Source organism: Ambystoma mexicanum, chromosome 4q (genome assembly GCF_040938575.1).
Source record: "Ambystoma mexicanum isolate Mex_15411 chromosome 4q, UKY_AmexF1_1, whole genome shotgun sequence".
Classification (NCBI taxonomy): domain Eukaryota; kingdom Metazoa; phylum Chordata; class Amphibia; order Caudata; family Ambystomatidae; genus Ambystoma; species Ambystoma mexicanum.
Genome location: NC_090928.1, coordinates 271,272,566 through 271,295,499, shown reverse-complemented (window position 1 = coordinate 271,295,499; position 22,934 = coordinate 271,272,566). Strand labels below are relative to the sequence as shown.

The 22,934-nt window shown below is 45.6% G+C and overlaps 1 protein-coding gene across 2 annotated transcripts in view; it reads left to right on the top strand.

Moving 5' to 3' along the window:
- Nucleotides 1-22,934, top strand: part of TUBE1 (tubulin epsilon 1) — a 317,390-nt gene that overhangs the window by 8,430 nt on the left and 286,026 nt on the right. The window contains exon 2 of one of the 2 annotated variants that reach the window (XM_069607852.1): nt 20,388-20,461. The exons of the other annotated variant lie outside the window; for it this stretch is intronic. Within the exon in view, the coding sequence (XP_069463953.1) occupies nt 20,388-20,461 (74 nt within the window). The remainder of the gene's footprint in view (nt 1-20,387; nt 20,462-22,934) is intronic. 2 annotated transcript variants of the gene reach the window in all.

The window sequence follows — 22,934 nt, the reverse complement described above, 5'->3', positions numbered from 1 at the left end:
ATTGACTACAAAGCATTCACGAGTAGCAGAAGAGACGCAGCTTGCAGCTAAGCTCCACGAATCTGGTGGCATACACACCTTGCACAGCAAATCAACCAACCAGCTTGAATCACAACTCACCCGCAAACAATCATTCTCTTGTCACGCACCCACCCCCTGGAACTCAATCCCGGTATCGGCTCAGAATGCCCCCACAATTACCAGTTTTGCAAATCTCTCAAAAAGTGGCTTCTTCAACATCCGGCCAAGGACTAATCCCAATAGATGCACAGGCAACAACTCGCAGTACTGCACAACTGTTAAAAGATGCCAATGCTAGTTACCCACAACCTGTACAGCGCTCTCCTGCTCTCGAGCTTGGTTGACCCTTTAAACAATCGAATAAAATGTGTGAAACCACTGTCGCAGTGGGACCCTGATATGCTGGTGCTTAGTTCTGTGTGCTGGTTGACTTCGAGTGCTCCGACAGGGCTTCCGGGGATGGCTCTGCAGGCAGGTACCTGCTGTTGGGCTTTATTGTGTTTTTACATGAAAAAAGGTTGGGCTCATTATGGACCACTGGGGCTTGGCGTCACTCCAGCGTTCCTGGTAAGGGGCTGTTGCATTCAGGTACACATGTTTCCTGGCTTGCTGCTTGGCATTTGGCTGGAGGCACTGTGTGCTGTTGCTTGCTGCTTATGGTCTGCGGTGGTTCGTAGCCTTGTATGGTCATGTCTTCTAGAAACATTTGGATAATCACCTGCCCACTGTGGGTGATTCTGAAAGCTCTCCCTCCTACCCTCCCACTATGAAGGAGCAGGCCCTGAAGATAAAGATGAACATAAAGCCAGTACAGTTGCTCTCTGAGAAGCAGTTTGGCTGCATCTGCCAGTCGGCGTTGAGAGTAGAGGCACGCTAGCATATGGGCTGTAAAAGGCTCTTTCTTCTTGCTCATTTGGCAGTGCAGGCTCCTGCTTTTCCTCTGAGGTGATGGTGGTAAGTCAGACGAGCCGTAGAGGAAGTATCTGGATACGGAGGCACTTGCAGCAGTGATGGTTTAGGTCGCAGAATGAATGAATCCTCAGTGGACACAGGCTGCAAAGTGTGGGGGGGGGCGCCCGGGACCGGTCCTACCACTAAGCAGTTTGGGATTCCTTTGGTTCCTGAGATTAAAGAAGAGTTTCTGCAGGACTGGAGGGAGCCAGAAAGTTTGTGGTGCCTCAGTTTATCTTTTAAGTCGCAACGCTTGCATGGGGAGGACCGTTTGCTTCCATATTGTCCAGTGGGAATTATTGCATCCATCCTGGTGGGAAGCTGAAGTAGAGGGGTGGCAAAACCCCCATCATAAAGCAAGAGGTGTGGCGCAAAGAACGGGGCAAATCCAGTAACGTGACAAAACCACTGTTTATTTAGAGCTCTCATATAATGGGGATAAAACATGGATATCTCAGGATTTCGAATGCTCTCTCAACTATTCACAGGCTTGTCATGACGTCACAAACTAAAGATACATTTCTAAAACTTCAGGTGAAATGGGATTGTGTGAATACTATGGATAGATATGTATTCTATATGGAATGGATAATCTAATTGGTCCAGCCATATCGGGTAGCTCCGTCTGGGACCACCTACAAGATGTTGCAAGTGAAACTATGTCATGCTTGTGTGTTGTGAGCGGCTACTGCAACAAAGTATGAGTGAGCATTAAATGTGGTTAGGGATTGGCCAGTGTGGGCTTTCTCAGACTTGGTGCCTTGGAAAGTTACCAGCACATTAGCACAATAGGGTGTGGTGAGCGAAGGGCCTCAGAGTGCTCCCTTTTCCCAATAAGGTTACCACTTTCTGACCCCACTGGCCACAAGCAAGGAGATTCTAGCTATCAACTTCATGCTGTATTTTATCCTTTTGTCCCCTTGAATGGATTCTCTGAATCAGCATCTTCTGCCACTGCAAGCCACCTGTGTAGAGACTGCATTATGGATTGTCCTGCTCAGTACTTTTTGAGGGTTTATCTGGTTTTACTATAGATGTTATTACCTCCCTTGGCCTCTGAGGGCTTGTTCAGGCTATCTCCTCCTTTGTGTCAGGTGTAAGCTGATGAGAACCTGACAGTTCTGAAACATTTGTTTCAGATAGTTATGTCTCTCAACTGGGATTTGCTTACTGTCTGTACTTTTCCCATGCTGGCTCAAACCTGCCTTTTCATAACGACCATGGCACTGTGCACGTGCTGTCTGAGCTGTGGCTCTTTTCGCTGGCTCAGCAAGACTGGTCTTTCTCCCCACAGATGGCTCTGATTCATATACCATGGCTGCGTCTTCCATCTTGCTTTACATGGCCACTCAGCTTGGTTGCGTTCTGCATCAAGCAAGCAGTTATATGTGTGTTCGGCATAAAAGAGATGCATGTTTTCTCTATCTTAGTGATTGTAAGCATGTTCTTTGTGTCTAAGAGCGGGTTGGCCTAAGTGTCTGTGTAGCTTCGTGCAGGGATGCATGTGCTTCATGTCTAACGTGTATGTGTGTGTTCATTCATTCATTCATTCAGCCATGTAACCTCTTCATGATTACTTCAGTGATGTCATCTGGTTATGGTCTGTAGGGCGACTTCAGTGAGTGGCATCTGTTACCTTGGGGGTATGCTGGGGGTAGGGGGGTAGATGCCCACTACAATGCGCTTCCATGGCTATGTAGGAGGCACCTCTGCTGGACCAAGTGGACAGGAAGGTGAACTCCAGTGTGAAAAGGGCCTACTCAGGCTCATATGGCCTTCTGGGCTGCTATATACCCCATCCTACCCAGCTTTTGGGCAATGCTTATGGAGGACAGGGATGATTCTGCCCCATTGTTACAGGCCATGCAGTTGCAAGTAGAGCTACTTTTGTACTTTGCTTATGTTGGTATTCAGACTGCAGCTGTGACTATTGGGACTGCATTGTGTGAGTGCCGTCACTTGCACCTCCGTAGATTCTGATGGGCATTAGAATACTGCTTACAAGATTGTGTTTGGAAGATGCTGTGTGGTGATTCCTAGGAGAAGGGTGTACAGCAGGGGCTTAATATGGTCAAACACACTGACAAGCTCTGCAAGTGCTCAGACGCTAAGCCTTGGGCGGGCATCTGGAAGGCACATGAAAATGTATTTAAGAGCCTTGTTGAAAGAGGGGCAGAGCAAATCCTCAAGCAGGGCTTGTTCAAAGTTGCCTGAAAGTTCTGGCAAGCTTTTCTCCCTCGCTACGTCACAGAATTCCGGATGCCAGGTGTTTGGTGGTCAAGCTAAACTGATTTTGGAATGGGTGGGAGGCCAGGCCCTTTGACCCCTGGGTGAACCAGATTTTCAGGTGGGGTTACAAGCTCAAGTTTGCCCATTGCCCTCCTCCCTCTGGAGTGATTGCCCCCCATCTCTCATCACCAGGGGTGCAGAGAGTTGGGGGAGAGGGTTATGGGGAAGGGCTGTGTGGAGGATTGGGGAGGTCTCCAATAAAGAGATGGCTAAGAGTTTTGACTCCGTCATCTTTGTTTTTCCAAAACTAAACAGCACGGTCTGGCTGGTGATCGAATAATCAAACCAAGAGAGGTGGGGGGATTTAAACTGTTTGACCAAACTACCCCCTGATTTTAGGTACACCTAAATCTCATAAACTAAAGAATTGGTCAACAGTATGTTGTCACAGGGTACGATATCCCACCTTTTCTATGGGAAAACTGAAAAGGCGAAAGGGTCAATTACCCATATTTCTATGCGGTTGATAACCACTACAGAGATTGTACAGTGGGAGTAGATATACGAAAACATATAACTACCAAAATGTTCACATATCAATTTTATTAGACATTCAACAATGTTTAAAATTCATCATAAAAATGCCAAAGTGGCATGATTCATTATTTCATACAGATCTTTGGCAAAGTCCATAAGAATTGGCACAAAAAGAAAAAGGGAAAGAAAAAGAACCAAACACAGTAGTGACAATTTAAGTACACCAGGAGTAGAAGTGTACAAAAACCATAGAGAAATATACAGTTAAGGAAACAATAACATGAACAAATGTGTCAAAATCAGCTTGCTCCTTCTAAATCCTAATATAGAATAATAATGAGGCTACATTAACTGCTAAATCTCACACTCCTTCACTCCCATTCAACCCAACATGTTTCATTCCTCACGCATTCACTACACACACAGTCAGGGGAAATTCATCAGGGGCATGCACTTAAAAAGAATATGTGCCAAGGTTGTCAATATAACAGGTGGAACAATTTTCGATGCCAAACGTCCTGATAAATTGTGTTCAGGGCGTCAAATACTCTCAACTGTACTAAGCCTACACCACCCTACAAAATGGTGCGTGGGGATAGACTTATACAAAGCACAGCGACAAGCAGCTCATTCCTGCTGCTCTAGTAGGTTTCCAATTTACTCAAGTGGGCTACTTCGGGGCACCAAACAGAGCAGCTATTTCCTGCTACTGAGGTGAACTTCAGTTTTCCTCCAGCAAGGGAAGGACATTGTCAAGGGTTTTGACCCATGTTTATTCCTTAGACTGGGTAGGTGTGGGGATGAGCTGTCGCCGCCCATTATTCTATCCCAGAACAAACTAAATCTATAGACTGGGTGGACGTGGGGATGAGCTGTCGCCGGCCACATTCACGCCAGAATCCAGGAGAACTGCGCAGTTGGCACAAGACCACCCCAAAGATACAACCTTCTTGTGGGGGTTCCACATCACCACTCTACTGTAAGGATGTCATCAAAACAATGTTAAGCGAGGGTCCTATACTATCAAGCAAAAGACCACTCTATTGAAATGCAGTAATTCAAGACAGATCCCAAAAATGGATGCAATACCGGTACTCACCACTATCAGAAAGCCGGCGTTTTAAAGCCACCAGACTTTTGTGTAAAACTGAACAAATGAACTGAAACCATGCCAAGGAAAGACTTGCTAAGAGGTGGACACAATGTAAAACTATATTCTGAAATGACTTGAAGGAAGTAATTATTTAATGTATATGTAAAAATTGTAAGTTTGATTTAAACTGGGAACTAAAGTGACATTTAGCTGAATTCTGCCTGACAACTACTCCCGACAGGAGAAACCTGCTCAGCCATTCTTCCCAGGCCTAGCTGCATCCTGCTTCCCCACCAAAAGGAGTTGACACCTCTCTGATTAGATCAGGGGAGGGGCACCGGCAGGAGGTTGAACAAAGCCTTGTCCTGGACTCAGGCAAATGTTATATTGGGGGGGGCCGTAAAGTGGCTTCTTCTTGGGAGAAGTGGGAGTGGAAGTGCCTCTGGGAGCCACCCGAGCTGGAGGCGGGGGCGGACAGAAGCTTCCCCGATGTGCTTTGGAACCTAAACCACACCCATCTGGGCCAGAGCATAATTTAAAAAAAAGATGGATAATTCATAGTACGGGCTTGTCAGAATTATATAAGTAATATCATTATTCTTGTGATTTTTCTGTGCACGTTTTAAGAGGTGTAAGGACCCTGTGGTGTATGCTGGGGGGTTGCTAGCGGAAAATAGGGTCTTACTCCAAATGTCTGCATGTTAAAAATCTGACACTTCATCAGTTAATGTCCATACTCCTTGCGCACATGTGTGTAATTTTTGGTAAATGTCCGATATTGGTAAACCAGTCAAAAAGCGCAAAATGTTGTCATTTTTGAATGCAAGCCCCCAGGAAGATCAGAGGAGGACAAGCATGGACCATAAGGAATATATAATGTGTACATGTAATTTCAACAAATTGTGTATCTGGGAAATATGTATTTCAATCAAATATAGATTTGTGGGCAAATTGACCAGGGGAGGATCCTCTGACCCATAAACAGACCTCATGATGATGACAATCCATTTCCTTCCCCCAATCATGGGAGAGGGGAGAATTGGGCCAATGACAAGTAGAGAGCGGCAGGCTTAGATAGGCCCAGGCACACACCCATTTTCAAAACACATAAAAAGAGACTGCTGGGACAGGTAGAGACATTCAATTCCCTTCGCTGCGGAGCGTGCTGACCGACGACTTCACATCCAGAGATCCAACACTTAGACTTCCAAGCTAAACAGACACTACAGAACCTTGAACCAAGAAGGCCCACTGCAAGCAAAAGTATTTGTCAGCAGGCCTCAAAATCTTTTGCAACTGAACTCTTCAAATAGCCGGGCTGAGCTGTTTGATTCTGGCCTAGAACCCTGTGACAGAAACATCCAGAACCAGGAGCCGTGCTGTATCCAGAGAGGCTAGACCAGCAGAGCAGAGCTGACCCAGACGCTGTGAGCAGAACCGCCCGAAGTCCAGTCCAGTTGACCAGATCCATGACGAGGCCCATTCATTTCAAAATTAGGAGTGAGTATCCGCCAGAACTGTGCAGAACCCAATCTCTTAGTTAAAATAATCTAATTCAAACTATTTAAACCTAAGTAGAACTGCCTCCTAGAATCGTGTCATTCTGTCATCTTTAAAACTGAAAACTGTCATCTGTCATTCTGAGCTTTAAAATTTCAAATCCGAAAAACTACTTTAACAAAATCGTCCGTATCTCCGGAACCGTTTGTCCTAGGAACGTGGTTTAACTTTCATCTTAAAGCTGTGATTCTAGGCTTTCCAACAAACCTATACTTTTTCCGCAATCGCGATTTACGCACTCGCGAAATTTAACGCAATTTGTGATTTTGGCTCAATTTCTCCACTTGTCAAAATAGCAGCTCCATTCTTTCCTTTGTTAAAATCCGTTTGCAACCTGGTAATAACTCATAGAGCATTGCTAAAGTGAGCCTGAACTAATACCAACAAGCATCTCTCACTCACCCTGAATCTCTAGAGGGAATTAAAATCAGTTAGCACATTTTCCCATCCGTTGCCATCACATTTAAAAGCATTTTGGGCCTGTGTTTCAAACTTCTACCTGTTTCCTCTAAGCTTGTTGGGGGGGGAACTGAATTTCGTATTGTATTTGATTGCATTCCTGAGAACTGTGTGCTCCTCTTTCCATCTCCTTCCATTTCTTACATTGCATAGGGGGGGGTGAATTGCCAGAGAAAAAGTGATTACATTGTTGTTGGTTGAAATCATATCCAGTTTATTTGCTGTACTGCATTTTATTCCACCTTGCATTTCCTTGAAACCATAAAGCATTTTCAGCTACCTCATCCTCTATACTACTCCTAAGTAATCAAGTGTACCACTGTAACATTACCCATTGTGGATCCACATCATATGTCATATGTCTCAGTGTACTATCAGATATTAATTTATTATAAAAGTGTGATATATATATATTGTTGAATTGTCCAAATAAACCTTTTAAATTTGCAAAACAAACCTACTTCTTGGCTCAGTGGGGTCAGGGGGATTCTAAGAGGGGGGTGTTATACAAGGGTTGTCATCCACAGTACTGAACTGGACATAAAAATACATCAATAAGGGTTTTCCTCAGCATCCCAGACTAGGCATTGACTTAGCTGTAGTGTTAATTGAATATCGCTTACAACATCAAGCACCTGTGAACAAACAAGGAGATGAGCAGACTAATCAATAAGGTCTCTCACCCAACAGACTGTTACTTTACAACATCTGTGGAGCTATAGTATGCTCCAATTTCATCAACTCATAGGGGTGTTCTAAAGTAAAAAGGTTCCTTTCTGTTAAAAACACACAATGGCAAGGGACAAATTCAGATTGGCTGCTTCTCACTTTATAGACCTCGAGAGAACAGGTCCATCTAGCCTTGGTTGGGCGTAAACGGAACCCATTGAAAGGGGTCCCACATCGCCAAAATATGTCGAAGACAGCGACAACACAACTTTGAACAACTGGATTGTAATTTTGTATTTGTTAAGCATACCAAACTTGTGGCCTTCAATGCCACTTAAGACAGAGATGTACATCAGATGTCTGGATCAATTAGTCCCGTGTAGCACGACTCACAATTAGTTTGAATTCAGTCGCCAAGGGCACTCTTAAATTAGAGTAAATAGGCCTGTAGATGGTGCAAAAGAAAGCACTATTAATCAAACTAAAAGCAGCCACTGTCCCAGGGTAACTAAAAAAGCAGGGGATCATCAGGCATTACCTTATGTTCAATTCGCCAGGCATATGAATCGCATGCCGCTAGGGTTATATCGGTTACTTCAATGGCTCACCTCCCGGCCCGGGTATGTCTAAGACATGGGTGCACAACATACGGCCCGGGGGCCAGTTGCGGCCTGCCATGCTGTTTTTTCCGGCCCACGAGGTCAAATCTCATGGAGGGCAGCCCGCAAGCAGCATCGGCCGCCCTCCATGAGGAAAGTCTTTGTTGTCTTCCGGGTCGGACAAAACACTGGCGTCATTGGCTCAGCACACACGCATCACGTCACTCCTACGAGCCACGTAGTGCATGTGTGCTGTACCAATGGAAGGCCAGCACTACGGCTGGTGTGGCCAGTAAGGCTTGATGCCGGAAGGCATTTCAGCCTTGCTGGCCACGCCAGCAGTAGTACCACTTACCTCGCCAGCGTTCCAGCTTAACTGCCTTCCAGCACGTCCGGTAAGTGGTCTGTTTGTGTTTGTGTGTCGGGTCTGTTCTGTTGTATGTTTGTGTTGTGTATGTTGAGATGGGGGGTCGGGGGGCGTGTCGGATGTGTATGAATGTTTGTTTTTAAGTGTTTGTGTTGTGTTTGTTGTGATGGGGGAGGGGGAGTGTCGGATGTGTATGAATGTTTGTTTTTGAGTGTTTGTGTTGTGTATGTTGAGATGGGGGGTGGGGGTGTGTCGGATGTGTATGAATGTTTGTTTTTGAGTGTTTGTGTTGTGTATGTTGAGATGGGGGGTGGGGGGGTGTCGGATGTGTATGAATGTTTGTTTTTGAGTGTTTGTGTTGTGTATGTTGAGATGGGGGGTCGGGGGGCGTGTCGGATGTGTATGAATGTTTGTTTTTGAGTGTTTGTGTTGTGTATGTTGAAATGGGGGGTTTTGAGATTGTGTTGGATGTGTATGAATGTTTGGTTTTGAATGTTCGTGTTGTGTATGTTGAGATGCATGTATGGGTGCATGCTTGAGAGTGTGTGTGCTGAGTTGGGGGGTGGGGGGTTCGGGTCTATATGGGTGCATGTTTGAGAGTGTGCTGAGTTGGGGGGTGGGGGGTTTGTGTCTGTATGGGTGCATGTTTGAGTGTGTGTGTGCTGAGTTGGGGGGTGGGGGGTTTGTGTCTGTATGGGTTCATGTTTGAGAGTGTGTGTGCTGAGTTGGGGGTGGGGGGTTCGGGTCTGTATGGGTGCATGTTTGAGAGTGTGCTGATTTGGGAGGTGGGGGGTTCGGGTCTGTATGGGTGCATGTTTGAGAGTGTGCTGCTTTGGGGAGGTGGGGGTTCGGGTCTGTATGGGTGCATGTTTGAGAGTGTGTGTGCTGAGTTTGGGGGTGGGGGGTTCGGGTCTGTATGGGTGCATGTTTGAGAGTGTGGTGATTTGGGGGGTTCGGGTCTGTATGGGTGCATGCTGTTTGGTTGGGGGTGAGGGGGCCATGGGTCATAGTGTTTGGTTGGGGGTGAGGGACAGAGGGCATAGTGTTTGGTTGGGGGTGAGGGACAGAGGGCATAGTGTTTGGTTGGGGGTGGGAGCCATGGGGCATAGTGTTTGGTTGGGGGTGAGGGGGCCATGGGGCATATTGTTTGGTTGGGGGTGGGGGACCAGGGGCATAGTGTTTGCTTGGGGGTGAGGGACAGGGGGCATAGTGTTTGATTGGGGGTGGGAGCCAGGGGGCATAGGGTTTGTTGGGGGTGAGGGGGCCATGGGGCATAGTGTTTGGTTGGGGGTGTGGGACAGGGGGCATAGTGTTTGCTTGAGGCGTGGGGGCCATGGGGCATAGTGTTTGGTTGGGGGTGGGAGCCATGGGGCATAGTGTTGCACTCCAAGAGTGAACTCAATAATAAAGCTAAAACAGGCACAGTTAGGAGATGTACATCCTTTGCTTTTTTGAGGAAACCTGACTCAACAAAGGCCATACTCCTCTTGGGCAACCCAAACAGCAAACTATAGCAGTCCAAAATAACGGAATGTCCAATCAAGGGTCAATAAAATATATATAATTTAATTAAACAGACGATATACAATAACTAAATCGAAATAAATGATAACAATGGAAAATGTGTAGTACAAAATGTAAGTTTGAAATGCAATAAAAATCGTTACCCCTCAAAAACATATTCTTTTTCCATGTGTTTAATACAAATTGGGGGTTGAAAAAGCCTCCTGACATGTCCCGCCTACCGCCCCGCCCACTTTTACTTTTCGGCCCACTATAGCCCTCATGTAAGGTACTTTCGGCCCTCTGTCAAAATCAGTTGTGCACCCCTGGTCTAAGAGGACAAAAAGAAGTATTTGTTCATTAGGTCCTTATGGATGGCCGACATAGGGCAGCATTGTGTCTAGCACAACATACTCGTGGCGGTTTATAGACTTTGTGATCTGCCATACCGCAGTCAGAGCTGCAGCTGGCGGCTGTTTCAAAGGGTCAGCAGCCAGCAAATTGCCTCCTGCTCCTTGGAGCTTTGCAGACCAGAGTGGCAGCGTCGCCGTGCTGTCTAGTGCATTAACAAGTCATTAAAGGCCCGGCTAACCCAACAATTTAATTACTAACGCGTAAAGCTTAACACTAATGTGGCCGCAGGCAAAGGGTTAACGCGCGGTTCTCTCAAAGAGAAAGCCACAACGTACGGAGTACATAGCCCCATCAAATTCATTAGCATAGGGATGCCCCCTACCATTACTGACATGGGCGTAGGACATGGGGGGGACAGGGGGGACAAAATCCCCCCACAATTGTAAGTGGGGGGGATGTAATGTCATTTATCCCCCCAGAATATGTTTGGTGTGTAGTGCAGGGATCTGTTTTTGAACAGGGGGTGGGGCTGCAGCCCTTTCCCCCCAACCCCCAAAGCATGGGGGCAATACCCTAGGGGTAGATGGGTGATCATCTGCCCCCAGGGAAGGGGGAAAACCAAAAAATATATATATTATTTTTAAACATAGTTTTGGGTGGGGGTGGGTGCGGGTGGGGCCACTAACCACCAGGGATTTTTGCAAGGGGTTGGCCCTCTCTCCCCACCCTAAGTGGATGGGGGCACCTTATGTAGACCTCCCTGGGGGCAGAGTTCTGCCCCTAGGAAGGGGTACATGAGATGCCCCCATCCATTTGGGGTGGGGGGGAGAGGCCACTGCAAATATTGGCAGAGCCACCCCTCCCAAGCCTGGGGAAGTATGTTTTGAACCCCCCGGGGGGCAGATGGCCACACACATGTGCCCATCTGCCCCTAGGGAAGGGGCAAAACCAAAATATATATTATAACTTGTTTTGGGTGGGGGTGGGGAGGCCCGGGGGCCCACTAGACCACCAGGATTTTTTGTGTTTCAAAGGGGGGTGGCCCTCTCCCCCCCAACCTAGGTGGATGAGGGGGCACCTTATGTAGCCCTCCCTTGGGGCAGATTTCTGCCCCTAGGAAGGGGTACATGAGATGCCCCCATCCATTTGGGGTGGGGGGAGAGGCCACTGTAAATATTGGCAGAACCAACCCCCAAGATTGGGGCAGTATGTTTTGCCCCCCGGGGGCAGATGGCCACACATCTCTAGGGGCAGTGTACCCATTTGCCCCTAGAGAAGGGGAAAAACAACAAAAAACCCAAAAATTATTATAACTTGTTTGGGGTGGGGGGCCCGGTGGGCCCCACTAGACCACCAGGATTTTTTTGTGTTTGAAAGGGGCCCCTCTCCCCCCAACCTAAGTGGATGCGGGGCACCTTATGTAGCCCTCCGTGGGGGCAGATTTCTGCCCCTAGGAAGTGGTACATGAGATGCCCCCATCCATTTGGGGTGGGGGGGAGGCTACTGAAAATATTGTCAGAGCCACCCCCCCAAGCCTGGGGCAGTACGTTTTGCCCCCCTGGGGGCAGATGGCCACACACATGTGCCCATCTGCCCCTAGGGAAGGGGATAAACAAAAAATATATTCTAACTTGTTTTGGGGGGGCGGGATTGGTGGGTCAGGGGGGACCCACTAGACCACCAGGATTTGTATTGTGTTTGAAAGGGGGGGTGGCCCTCTCTCCCCACCCTGAGTGGATGGGGCCACCCTATGTAGCCCTCCCTGGAGGCAGATTTCTGCCCCTAGGAAGTGGTACATGAGATGCCCCCCATCCATTTGAGGTTAGGGGGAAAGGCCACTGCAAATATTGCAGATCCAGCCACCATGCCCGGGGCAGTAAGTTTTGCCCCGCCCGGGGGCAGATGGCCACACACATGTGCCCATCTGCCCCTAGAAAAGGGGCACAACTAAAATAAAACAAATTATAACTTGCTTTTGGTGGGTGTGGGGAGCCACTGAACCACCATGGATGTTATTAGTGGAAAGGGGGTGGCCCTCTCCCCCCACCCCAAATGGATGGGGGGCATCTCATGTAGCCCTCCCTGGGGGCAGATTGCTAGATTGGGGTTATCAGTGGGGTAGCCTTTTCCCTTTGCGCCCAGGTAGGTGCACCCACACATTTGAGGTACAGTTTTCGTCGGGACACCTTTGGGAACGCGGGAAGGTAGGACATCTGTTATTGGCGTCGTGCTACGGTGGGTGGGCAGAGGGAAATGTCTCTGAAATTTGGTGGAAAAAAACAATTTCCCACCGAAACACGCCGCCAACAACACATGTCCTACCATCCTGCGTTCCCACAGGTGTCCCAACAAAAACGGTACCTCACATGTGTGGGTGCACCTACCTGGGCGCAAAGGGAAAAGGCTAACCCACTGGTAACCCCAAGCCTTTCGGCAGAGCAGATTTTGCTCATGTGGACGACATACAGATTTGGGCCTATGGTGTGAAGCCACCAGGGAAAACAGGGAACCTCATGCATTTCCAAAAAGAGGACACCAGTGGAAATCCACAGAGGCCTGACTTGCGCAAATTGCCCCAATATTTATTACCCACAATCCCCGGCAAAGTCCGAAACATTACGACTGCCTACATTTGGGGAAAAGAGGGGCCAAATTTGACAGAGATATCTTATGTAACATAAAAGTTACAAGGGATTGAATGGCGACATACCGGGATCACCAAAAAAGCCCTTGGCAGAAATACCCATGGCAGTTAAGGGGTTAAGACAGTAAAGCCCCAGAAGAGATATAATTTGTAAGGTAGCTCAGTGAGTTAATGCTCCAAATGCAGATTGTGCACAGGAATATGTAACACCTGTGTTCAGCACCTGGCTTGATCTTCCGGTGGGACAATATGCGGAGTGAATGCATTCAGCTTCCGATGCAACACAGTATTTTCCAGATCAATTGGTTCAGAAAAAGTGGTGGAAAACACTATTACTGTTGCTTTTTCTAATTGGCCAGATTTTCGTGCATTTTCTGGGCAGAGTTCGGGAGCCGAGTGGACACACCAGGACCCCCTGTATTTCCCGCTCCACCAGACAAATGCAGCGTTACTGCCAGCATGGATTCTCATGCTGGAAATAAGGAAAGGGATTCCTCTGGGATCTCCTTGCAAATTAAACCTTGTAAAAGCAGGCGGAGTCCAGAGGAAGCCATTGACAATTCCGCCAGTAAACACTAATTGCGTGAGGTATTTACACTCTTCCAGAGTGGAAAAGCAATGAGATTTCACCTGCCTTTTACACTAAAATATTCCATTTGTAGCGGAAAAGTAAAAACTTGCGCCAATGGAAGTGGTCCACTCCATGCAGTTTACTTTGCGCCTTGATGCTTGTGGGTTTTCGTGATGGTACACATGTAATAAATAAATAAATACATTTAACATGACCCCAGATAAATGGCAATTCGTGAACAGAATGAGTGAGCATTCCATGTCGCTGGTAAGAGGGTGTCCTGTGCTTCTTGAGTGTGTTGGCAAATGCCCTTAATTGCCATCTCACATAAAACAGGTGCTTAAACCCATCAGTGTGGATTGCACAATAATAAGTCGACAGAGGTATTTCAAATGGCCAATTTTACTCTTTGGGTGAGATTGTCAAAGTGGGAGAATGTTGCCTAGAATGTGCCACTTTCTCTGCGGAGTGAATTGTGCCCACCCCGAGGAAGAAGTGTGAAAAACCCACAAGGGCACTGTGCCCGGCTCTTTCTGTGTGTGTCTTCCCCACAGGGCAACAGACCCCAACTCAGACATGGGTAAGTCTCAGGTGGCAAGCCTGTACCCTAGTTGATGTGGCAAAGGATTCCAGACTTCCGAGGCTGATAACATTAGTAGCATTGAGTTATATGCCACCTGACAGGTATGTATGATAAAGTCGCAAAGCAGAGCTGTTAGTGGGCTAAAGCAGGAGGCAATGTCTGCCCACCCTCAAAGGGTACGTACAACCAAAAGTAATAGGCCCCTCCCCACATCATGGCTGTAAGGGCCAGGCTCCAAACCAGGGCAAGAATGCCTTCCAATCATCCATGCCCACGAGTAGGGTACCCCTCGTGCTCCAAGAACCCTGTTGAGCAACCACTGCGCTTTCCAGGTGATACTAACATTATTTAAAGCCAGAAGTCTAAAAGGTAATCGCTTAATTGCAGCTGGAAATTAGCTCCTGGCGTGATCAAAATGTCTTAAACAAGTGTGACATCATCCCCTTCATTTATAAGCAATATGTGTGTTCTCACATTTCTTCATCCACTGAATTACTGTTAGAAACAAAGGCAAGAGTTGTATCTCTTGTGTAGGCATTAGGAAGGCAGTTGCCAGCCTCTAGCATAATATGCCCATGTTCTTCCAATATTGGCTATCTGTTGCCCTCTTATGGCCAGGTAGAACCTTTATGGCAGTGACTGGCAAATGCCTTTCCTCGGCAGACAGTAAAGCAGAAATAAGAGGCCAATTGACGACACGGAACAAACAGAAGTTAAGACAGACTGCAGCTGCCTTTGCTGTGCTAGGGAGAATATGTTGAGTGTTCAAGCAAGGAGGTATGTATTAAGCAAGCAAGCAGTGAGACAAGGGAGAGGCAAAGAAAGGCCAGAGGGGCTCTTTGAATAGTGTAACAGGGCAGAGGACCCATGCTCTGCCGTCCTAGTAACATATGAGAGAATCAAATAGATTGGGCTTTGCAGCAAATCTTAAATGAGTCCAGTTCTACATTCAGAATAACAAAGGCAAAGAAAGGCTAGGCTCTAAAGCCAGCATGAGATGGAATAAGATGGACCAGACTCATTGTGAGAGGCTGGCCCGGCCCTCACAGGGGTGCTATAGCGGGCTGCTCCTCTGGCCACCCCCCCTGGGTCCACATTAACCCCACCTACTAGGCATCCCTGGGTCTGACGCATCCGGCCGCGGACCTGGGGAGTGCTTATACGGGGGTGGGCTTGCGATCGCTCATCCTCCTTGCTTGCTGTACCCCCCAGCCTCCGGAGGACAGTCAAAGCAGCAACATCACACACCTGGTCCCTCTACTCCAATAACAGGGCTTACTCAGAGGTACAAGCAAGATTTCCTCTTTCTTTGAAACCCCCATCCTTCCATTCCAAGAGACACACACGTCTCCTTGCCCCACACAAAAAAGGTAGCAACTTGCAGTTGGTAGAAAAGGCTGCAACTCCTTTATTTGGTAGGAATCCACCTACAGGTAATCTGCCTCTTAACAAGCTCACGTCCTAGCTGTGGCCCACTGGAAGTAATTGTTATTTCCTCTCTCTTACCATGAGCTCATAGTCAGATGACACATTCAGAAATGCAACATATAAAGACATGTTTTTTGCTGCTGCATCCTTTAAGTTTCTTCTGTTTTCTTTTCTTTTTTTCTCTTGTTTTATACAGTGATGATATTTGTAATTTAATACGTACTGCTATTTTAATTTTAATTTTGGGACAAGTCGAGTTATTTGACTAAAACACAATAAATAAATAGAAAAAGCAAAGTCCCTAAGGAGTCCCCTGTCCCCCCCAGATTTTATGTGTCTCCTACGCCCCTGATTACTGAGCCCAAATTAGACTCCGATTGCATGAGGGAGATTAATCATGCCACAGGAGACAGATGCGGTATGCGGCAACTGGACGAAAGACAGGGTAACAACGTGACGAAAATTAGCACTAGAGCTTACCGTTGTTTATAGTATCCTGGGAGTACAGCCCACGGGGTTCTGACGTATCCAAGAGTCTACTATTATTTCATTTTCAAAAAGATTAATTCATTTTCCAGTTTAGATTTGTAGGCACACATGCATATTGCAATGCAAATAACTAATAATAATGACAGTACTTAGAGGGGTAAACTTTTCAAGTTGCAAGCTATTAATGCATAAAAAGTCACTCAGCCCCTCAACATTTACAGAGAACACCATTTCTTACTCGACGAAAGTCCATTATGCCTAGCCAATGGTTAAAAACGGGTTCACATTTTGAGGCCTGGTGCGTAAAGTACTTGTTGTGCTTCAAAGTTAGTAAACACATTATCAGTGGGTTTTGTTTTTTTGGGCAGGTTATCATGCTCCACTGAGAAATAAAACAAAAGAAGTTTACTTGTGTGGCAATACCTTCATAACCTTTCTGAAGATTAACATGTTCCTGCAAAAGCAGTACATTAAACTATTTGATTAGAATTTGTCTGTTCTAATATTTGTCAATTACAAAAGAAGAATGATTGTTTTAACCAGTAATTATAAGCACTCAGAGGGGTCATTTCTGAATCAAGGATGTTTTCTTTGACTTATATTTATCACTAGTGAAGTTATTCAATTTGAATGCTAGAAACCGGCTATCGGTGGGTGTATTTTCATTGTACTTGCTTAATTTTCATCGCTTTGCATTGGGTAGCAATTGGTATTGATCAGTTTTCATGTTGACCCTTTCTTGGGGACCATTGGTCATACATCCTCTGAGCATATCATGACAGTATGATACATGGCCAAACTTTACCCACTGAGACGTGAGTAGGAAATGTTCCCAGCGTAAGTAGAAGTTGATTTCCTGTTCCCTTGAAGGCCAACACGTATGGATTATACACAGCTGAAACTGTATTAGGAAGCGTAATTAGGCAATTAAAGATGGCACACACACACAGTTCTCAAACAGAAACTGCCCAAATAGAACCTAGGTTTGTGCAGGCTTTGACATTTCTGGAAGCTTTTTAGCTCCTGGTTAGAGCCAGGGAGAGCCTGGTTGGCTTGACACCAACAACTACCAGAAGTTACATTTGGCTCCCCAAGCAAATTGGTGCTATGCAAAGATATATATGTGACAACAAATCTATATGTTTGGGAATATATAAATAGTTGACCATTACAGGTCACGCAAAATGTACTAGCCCACTCGCATTAGCAAGGAGATTTTATGAAGGGCACATACCAATTTGCATGGCACTTGACTATGCCGGTAAGCATGGGGATGTTTCAAACCCTTTGTTGACATTTACTGCAAGCCAACTTTGCAGTTAATGGCACTTACAAAATTCACTGAGTAGGGCTGGCCTTTGGGTTGCAACATTTCACCAAATACAAAGTGTTCTTATGGTGACATGCACCATTTTACAGAAGGCACCTATTGGTGTTTTGTCAACCATCACCATGGGGCAAGTGCACATCTCTTAGAATGTGTATATACGCTAAGGAACTCGTCCTACAGGTGTAGTGGGACTTTTAAGATTTTTCCAGGTCTGCATTAGGACTCATCTGGAAGACTTAATTTAAAGTCTATTTGGTCATACGCTATTGGTAAAGTTAAAGCTTGCATACTATATGGGAGTTACATTTGTGTAACGATATATAACAGTTCCTGGTTCTCCAGAGGTAGCTCCTACTTATTGAGTGATGCTGAATACCCAGTGGCTGCTTTCAGCTCCTGCTAGTCAAATTGTCATTACAATCCCTGTTGTGTTGGACAGGTATTATTTTGACCTAAACAGATCAGAGGCCAATCTCAACCGTTTGGTCAAACCCTGTGTGAAGGCATCATGAAGCAAGACACACAGGTTCAAAGTTCAAACAAAAGATCTTTATTAACTCAAATGTCGGGATGGTGCAAGGCTTCACTTACCCTATACTAAGGTGGGATTTCCCTGCCTTAATAAACTAAGGATAGTCCGAGTCAGTAAGCTCAACTTAAGTCTTGTCTGTGTCCAAAACATGTACTTGCATTCACAACTAAAGCTAATGTGTTATGATACAGCAACCAAAGAAACCATGTTCAAACAAAAATTCTGAGCTTTTTCCAGCTCCTGGCTTGCGCTTGGCTCACTTCCCCAAGTTGAAGACAGTTCCACCAAATGGCCTCGGGGTTCCTTCCGCAAGTAGTCATCTCTTTTGGCTTCAAATTCACAGTCAAATAAACTTGCTTAGTTTGCCTTTTCTTTGTGTCACTTGAACAATCTTAGGCCGACCAGCCTCAGCCTGTTGACTTCCCTTGGTTTACTCCAAGTAAGTTTCTTCGGTCTAGGCGCATTTGTCGGTCCACCCATCACAGATTGCGCAATTGATAAACTTTGGCACTTTGCAACAGTTCATTCCTTCTCATAGGACTTCCATGATAACACAGGTGTCTTCTCTTTATATGTGTCATAAGCTTCTGGTTCACTTTAACGGCTTCTTCCCTTTACCAACATGTGACTCTCACACACTTTCCGTCTTGGTATTTCTCCTAGTTACCACTTGGCTTTCACACCATCCAATAGTGTTTTGCTTTTTTTGTTTTTGTTTACTTGTTTTCCTTTGTTCGCAAATACTGTCTCTTTAAATTCATCTTGTTCGCAAATGCACATCACTTGCTGTTTCATTTGTATGATATTCACATATCATTTCCACAGTTCAGCATTCAAAACGCATTACGTGCTTGACATCTTTCTCAGTATTCAATAGCTCACGCTTGGTCAGACCCATTTGTCATGTATTTTCACTTGACCGGCAGATGCCGTTACACACACACCATGCCCCTGGAGTGCCCTTGCCTTAGTGATACTACCCTATCACTCACAGGTGTGCGACAGCTCCTCTGAGTGCTCTGGTTTCACTCTCGGGTTCTCGCTGGTACCCCTCTCACACCTGGGGAGCTCTGGCGAGCAGGGCTCACTACCTCCAGGCTCTCCTGCGACGTCTGGGAGGTCTCTGTGTTCCCCACTCCCAATGGGGAACACACGGCATAGGGCTCTGCGCAGCTTCAGACCCTCTTGCGGCCCGCTCTGGCCCTGCCATCTTTCTGGCCCTGCAGAAGTCAGCATCCTTTTCACCGGCCCATATTCTACCTGCTCCACCTCGGATTCCTGCGCTTCCCTAGCCAACTGGATCCCGTTCTTGATCTCCCTCTCTCCTCTGCGTCTCATTTCTTCTTTTATACACCTGCAACCATTTAACAGGTTGCAGATGTGAGCTCTTATCTCCAATTGCCTGACCATAGTTATTGGGTCATGCCTGACCCTCACAACTGTCCTCAGGACTCTTCTTCGTCGTCTCAGTACCAGAGTGGTGAAATGACAAGTTAGGGGGTACTACTCGTAGTCGCCTCTTCCTCGTCCCAGTACTATAGTGATTGTTTTTTTTATTTTTTTTTATTTGTTTGTTGGTTAAAAATAGCCATTAACAAAATCATACAAAAACAATCAGTCATTTACATTTCTATATTGATAAAACCTTAAAAGAGAATCATTAAAACATTTAAATTCGTACAAGTCCAATATAGCAGCATACTTTCATCAAATTCTTCACTATGGTGTTATGAATGTGGGGAAAGGAGGGGATGTGATTGGTAACATCCTATAAAAGCAAGGCAAGGGGAGGGTAAAGTTGGTTCTTATAAAAAAAAAAGGGGAGATACCATGTCTCCCCTGCGGATATCCTTTCCCCAGTCCCCATGGACCCTGCACCCAGCTGATCTTCCCTCGCATCTCCACCCCAGGGTCAGGATTCAGGGTCATGGGGCCTTTCCCAGGCCACCTGAGAAGAGAATCCAAGGGTTGTAGGTGTGTATCCCCCAGGTTTTTCACACCTGACATTTGAAATCGTAAAACAGGACTGACTACTGTTTAAAGACAAATGGGTTGTTTTCCGTTTATTATATGCTATATCAATGAACAGTGATATGCAGGAATGCATGATGGATAGAATGTTGAAATATGTTGGTTCTCATCTTGTAACGTAATAATGTCAGTTTTAACACGTTATGTCATGTTAATATGCTTTTATACTGCTCCAAATCCGTACTGTAGTAGTTACAGAGTTCCTAGGCATGTCCATGGAGTGGGGTACTGCACCTCCCTTAGGTGCACCAAGAAAATAATCCCTTTTGTTGCATTTAATCCATTGGCATGCTTATCAAAAACGAGACCAATACTAATCCAAAGGTTCTTCCTGAACCTTGCTTCACCTACACCGAAGTATGTGTCTTGACGCATGGCTTTTGCATGTTTAGTGTGCACATTCACTAACATGCAACCATTTTCATCTGTGTTTTCAGTGGGGCAGTGCGGTAATCAGATTGGATGTAGATTTTGGGATCTGGCTCTGCGGGAACATGCAGCAGTAAACAAGGTAACAATAAATACACCACTGGCATTGTTGGTACAATTTTGTACACTGTTAATTGTGAACATGTTCCGTTGCTCATAGGCACATGTAAAATATGTAAACTTGGTTATTGAAATATAGCCCATTTGAATACCTTGCAATCAAACAAACAGTTCTCACCACATCAATAGTTAGGAATGTATATTATGTTATCTAATACTTATACAGCACCCATCACCACCGTAGTGGTTTTATGGCACCTTACCATGCCTGAAAAGGTGCTGTAGTGTAAGCCCGCTAGGGTGTCGGCAGACCTTAGTTTGTAAAAAGAAAAAAAGAGTTGTGGGAGGAGGTGATATGAAAGAAGGATAAAACAATAGAATGAACAAATTCAGAGTGGAAAATAATTGATATGAGGTAGAGGGGATATGGTTGTCGTCAGGTAAGCATGAGAGAAGGACTTGGGATTCTCAGCTCGGTTTAGAGCAGTGCTTTACTATTCTGGCAATATCTAGACCCGACAATGTCTGCTACTATATGTAGTTGGTGAGCGGATGCACGATGGGTTTGGGAGGTGCTCAGGCAGGCCCTAGTAGTGTGAAGACTTTCACCAGATTGCTTTGTAAGACAATCCATGTATCAGGGAAGAGCACTGGATTTGCCAAGCCTGCTGACAGATGTTCAAGAGTTGGGCGTGTACAGATTTAAACATGGGGTAAGCAGTGGTGGAGGGTGGGGGAGACATTATAATGGGAACAGTATAAGGTTATAGAAGCGATGAGGTAGGTACAATTCCCCATAATTTCTTGTTGACTGCAAGGTACTGACTTGCATACCTTTTAACTATTGACATCCTTGTTTCACTGCCCCGCCTACACTGATATGGTCATCTTATCAACATATATTCTGGAATAGCCAACTGTAAATGTCATCCACTGCATTGTAATGCTTCAGTTACCCATTATCCTCGCCCTATGAAAGACTCAACCTCCCATAACACCATACAGCATTGTATATCCAGCTACCTCCTCATAAGCAGAGGTAACTCCTCACATGCCAAAGTACTAGCATTGTATTCTCTTTTCATACTCTTGTGTTGAAGTATTGCCATCCTATGCCAGACAAAGGCTTATTGTCTGCATGGCTTCGATTCCCCCACCCCAGCTCTCCAACAGGGCCACCTCTTGGTGTTATGAAAAATATTACTCACCCAAGGGGACGTTCTAAATATATTATGCATCACTGAGATAAGTGCATTTGACAAGTTTGGCACTCCAAGATGACTTATGATATCCTTACAATTTACTTGATTATTGATTAATCTATGTAATACCAACGTGCAATTCATTTTCTTTGGTTGGGATAGTCGATAAGCATTTTAAAAGTTTTTGTGGTATATTAAATGTGAGAGTCAGACTAGGTTTTGGACACAGGACTGTGGACATTTATTTTGAACATCCTGACACAGACTGTTCGACAAGTTCATTTTTGATGAGGCAGGGAAACCCCTCATAGAGTTTGGGACAGTGGACTTTTTTTTTCGCAAACTTCTTATGATTTAAAAAAAAAGTATTGTGAAGCACACCACTGTGTCTATCTCACATTGCTCTGGCATCTCACACTTTTGAAAAATAAGTGTTCATAAAGAAAGAATAAGTAGCTCCAACTCAAAAATTCTTCAGGGATAAAGAGTCCTTGTACTAGAGGTTGGCTCCCTTCCTCTGGATGCCTCTTTACCACAAACAGTTAGTTATACAACAGTTCCTTGTGTCTTTTTGGGCCCGCAGTGGCACTGTCGCACACACAATTCTATGGTTCTATTCACTTCAGAGTTCGGTTCCTGTTTGTCTGGTCACCACCGTCCTAATATCTGTTTCCATACATTTGTAAACTGCCTGGTATACTTTGCTGCATGGGTTTCTTGTACTTCACACAGTAGTAATTGCCTGGTATACTCTTCTGCCAGTGCGTCTTATATTCATGCACTTGTAATTGCCTTTATACTCTCCTGCCAGGGCCTCTTGTACTTCACACAGTAGTAAATGCCTGTATGCTCTCCTGCCAGGGCATCTTATATTCATGCACTTGTCATTTCCTGGTATACTCTCCTGCCAGGACTTTTTATTCATCCACTGCCACAATTGTACATTTACTTGGTTGGATAATATATCCTCTTGATATATTATTTGTTTGTGTTTCCATTCCATGCATTCACATACTGGTAAGGGCTCTGGTTTCAATTCACTTTCCCTTCTAACAATTAGTCTCTTCGCGTTCTCTTATTCCTTAGTCTGCTTTACTATTATTTGCATTTGGCGTGCCCGCCGATAGGCCCCGGGTCCCCATTATCCTTGGGTTGACTCACTGGCTCTTCTTGGCATTCTCAGGCTTGTTCGCGGTCAATTGGTGAAGCTATTCTTCCTGCTGTCCCTTAGTGACTGCTTCTGCTGTCCCTTAGTGACTGCTTCCTCTGCGTCCTTTTGTCTCCCGCGGCTTC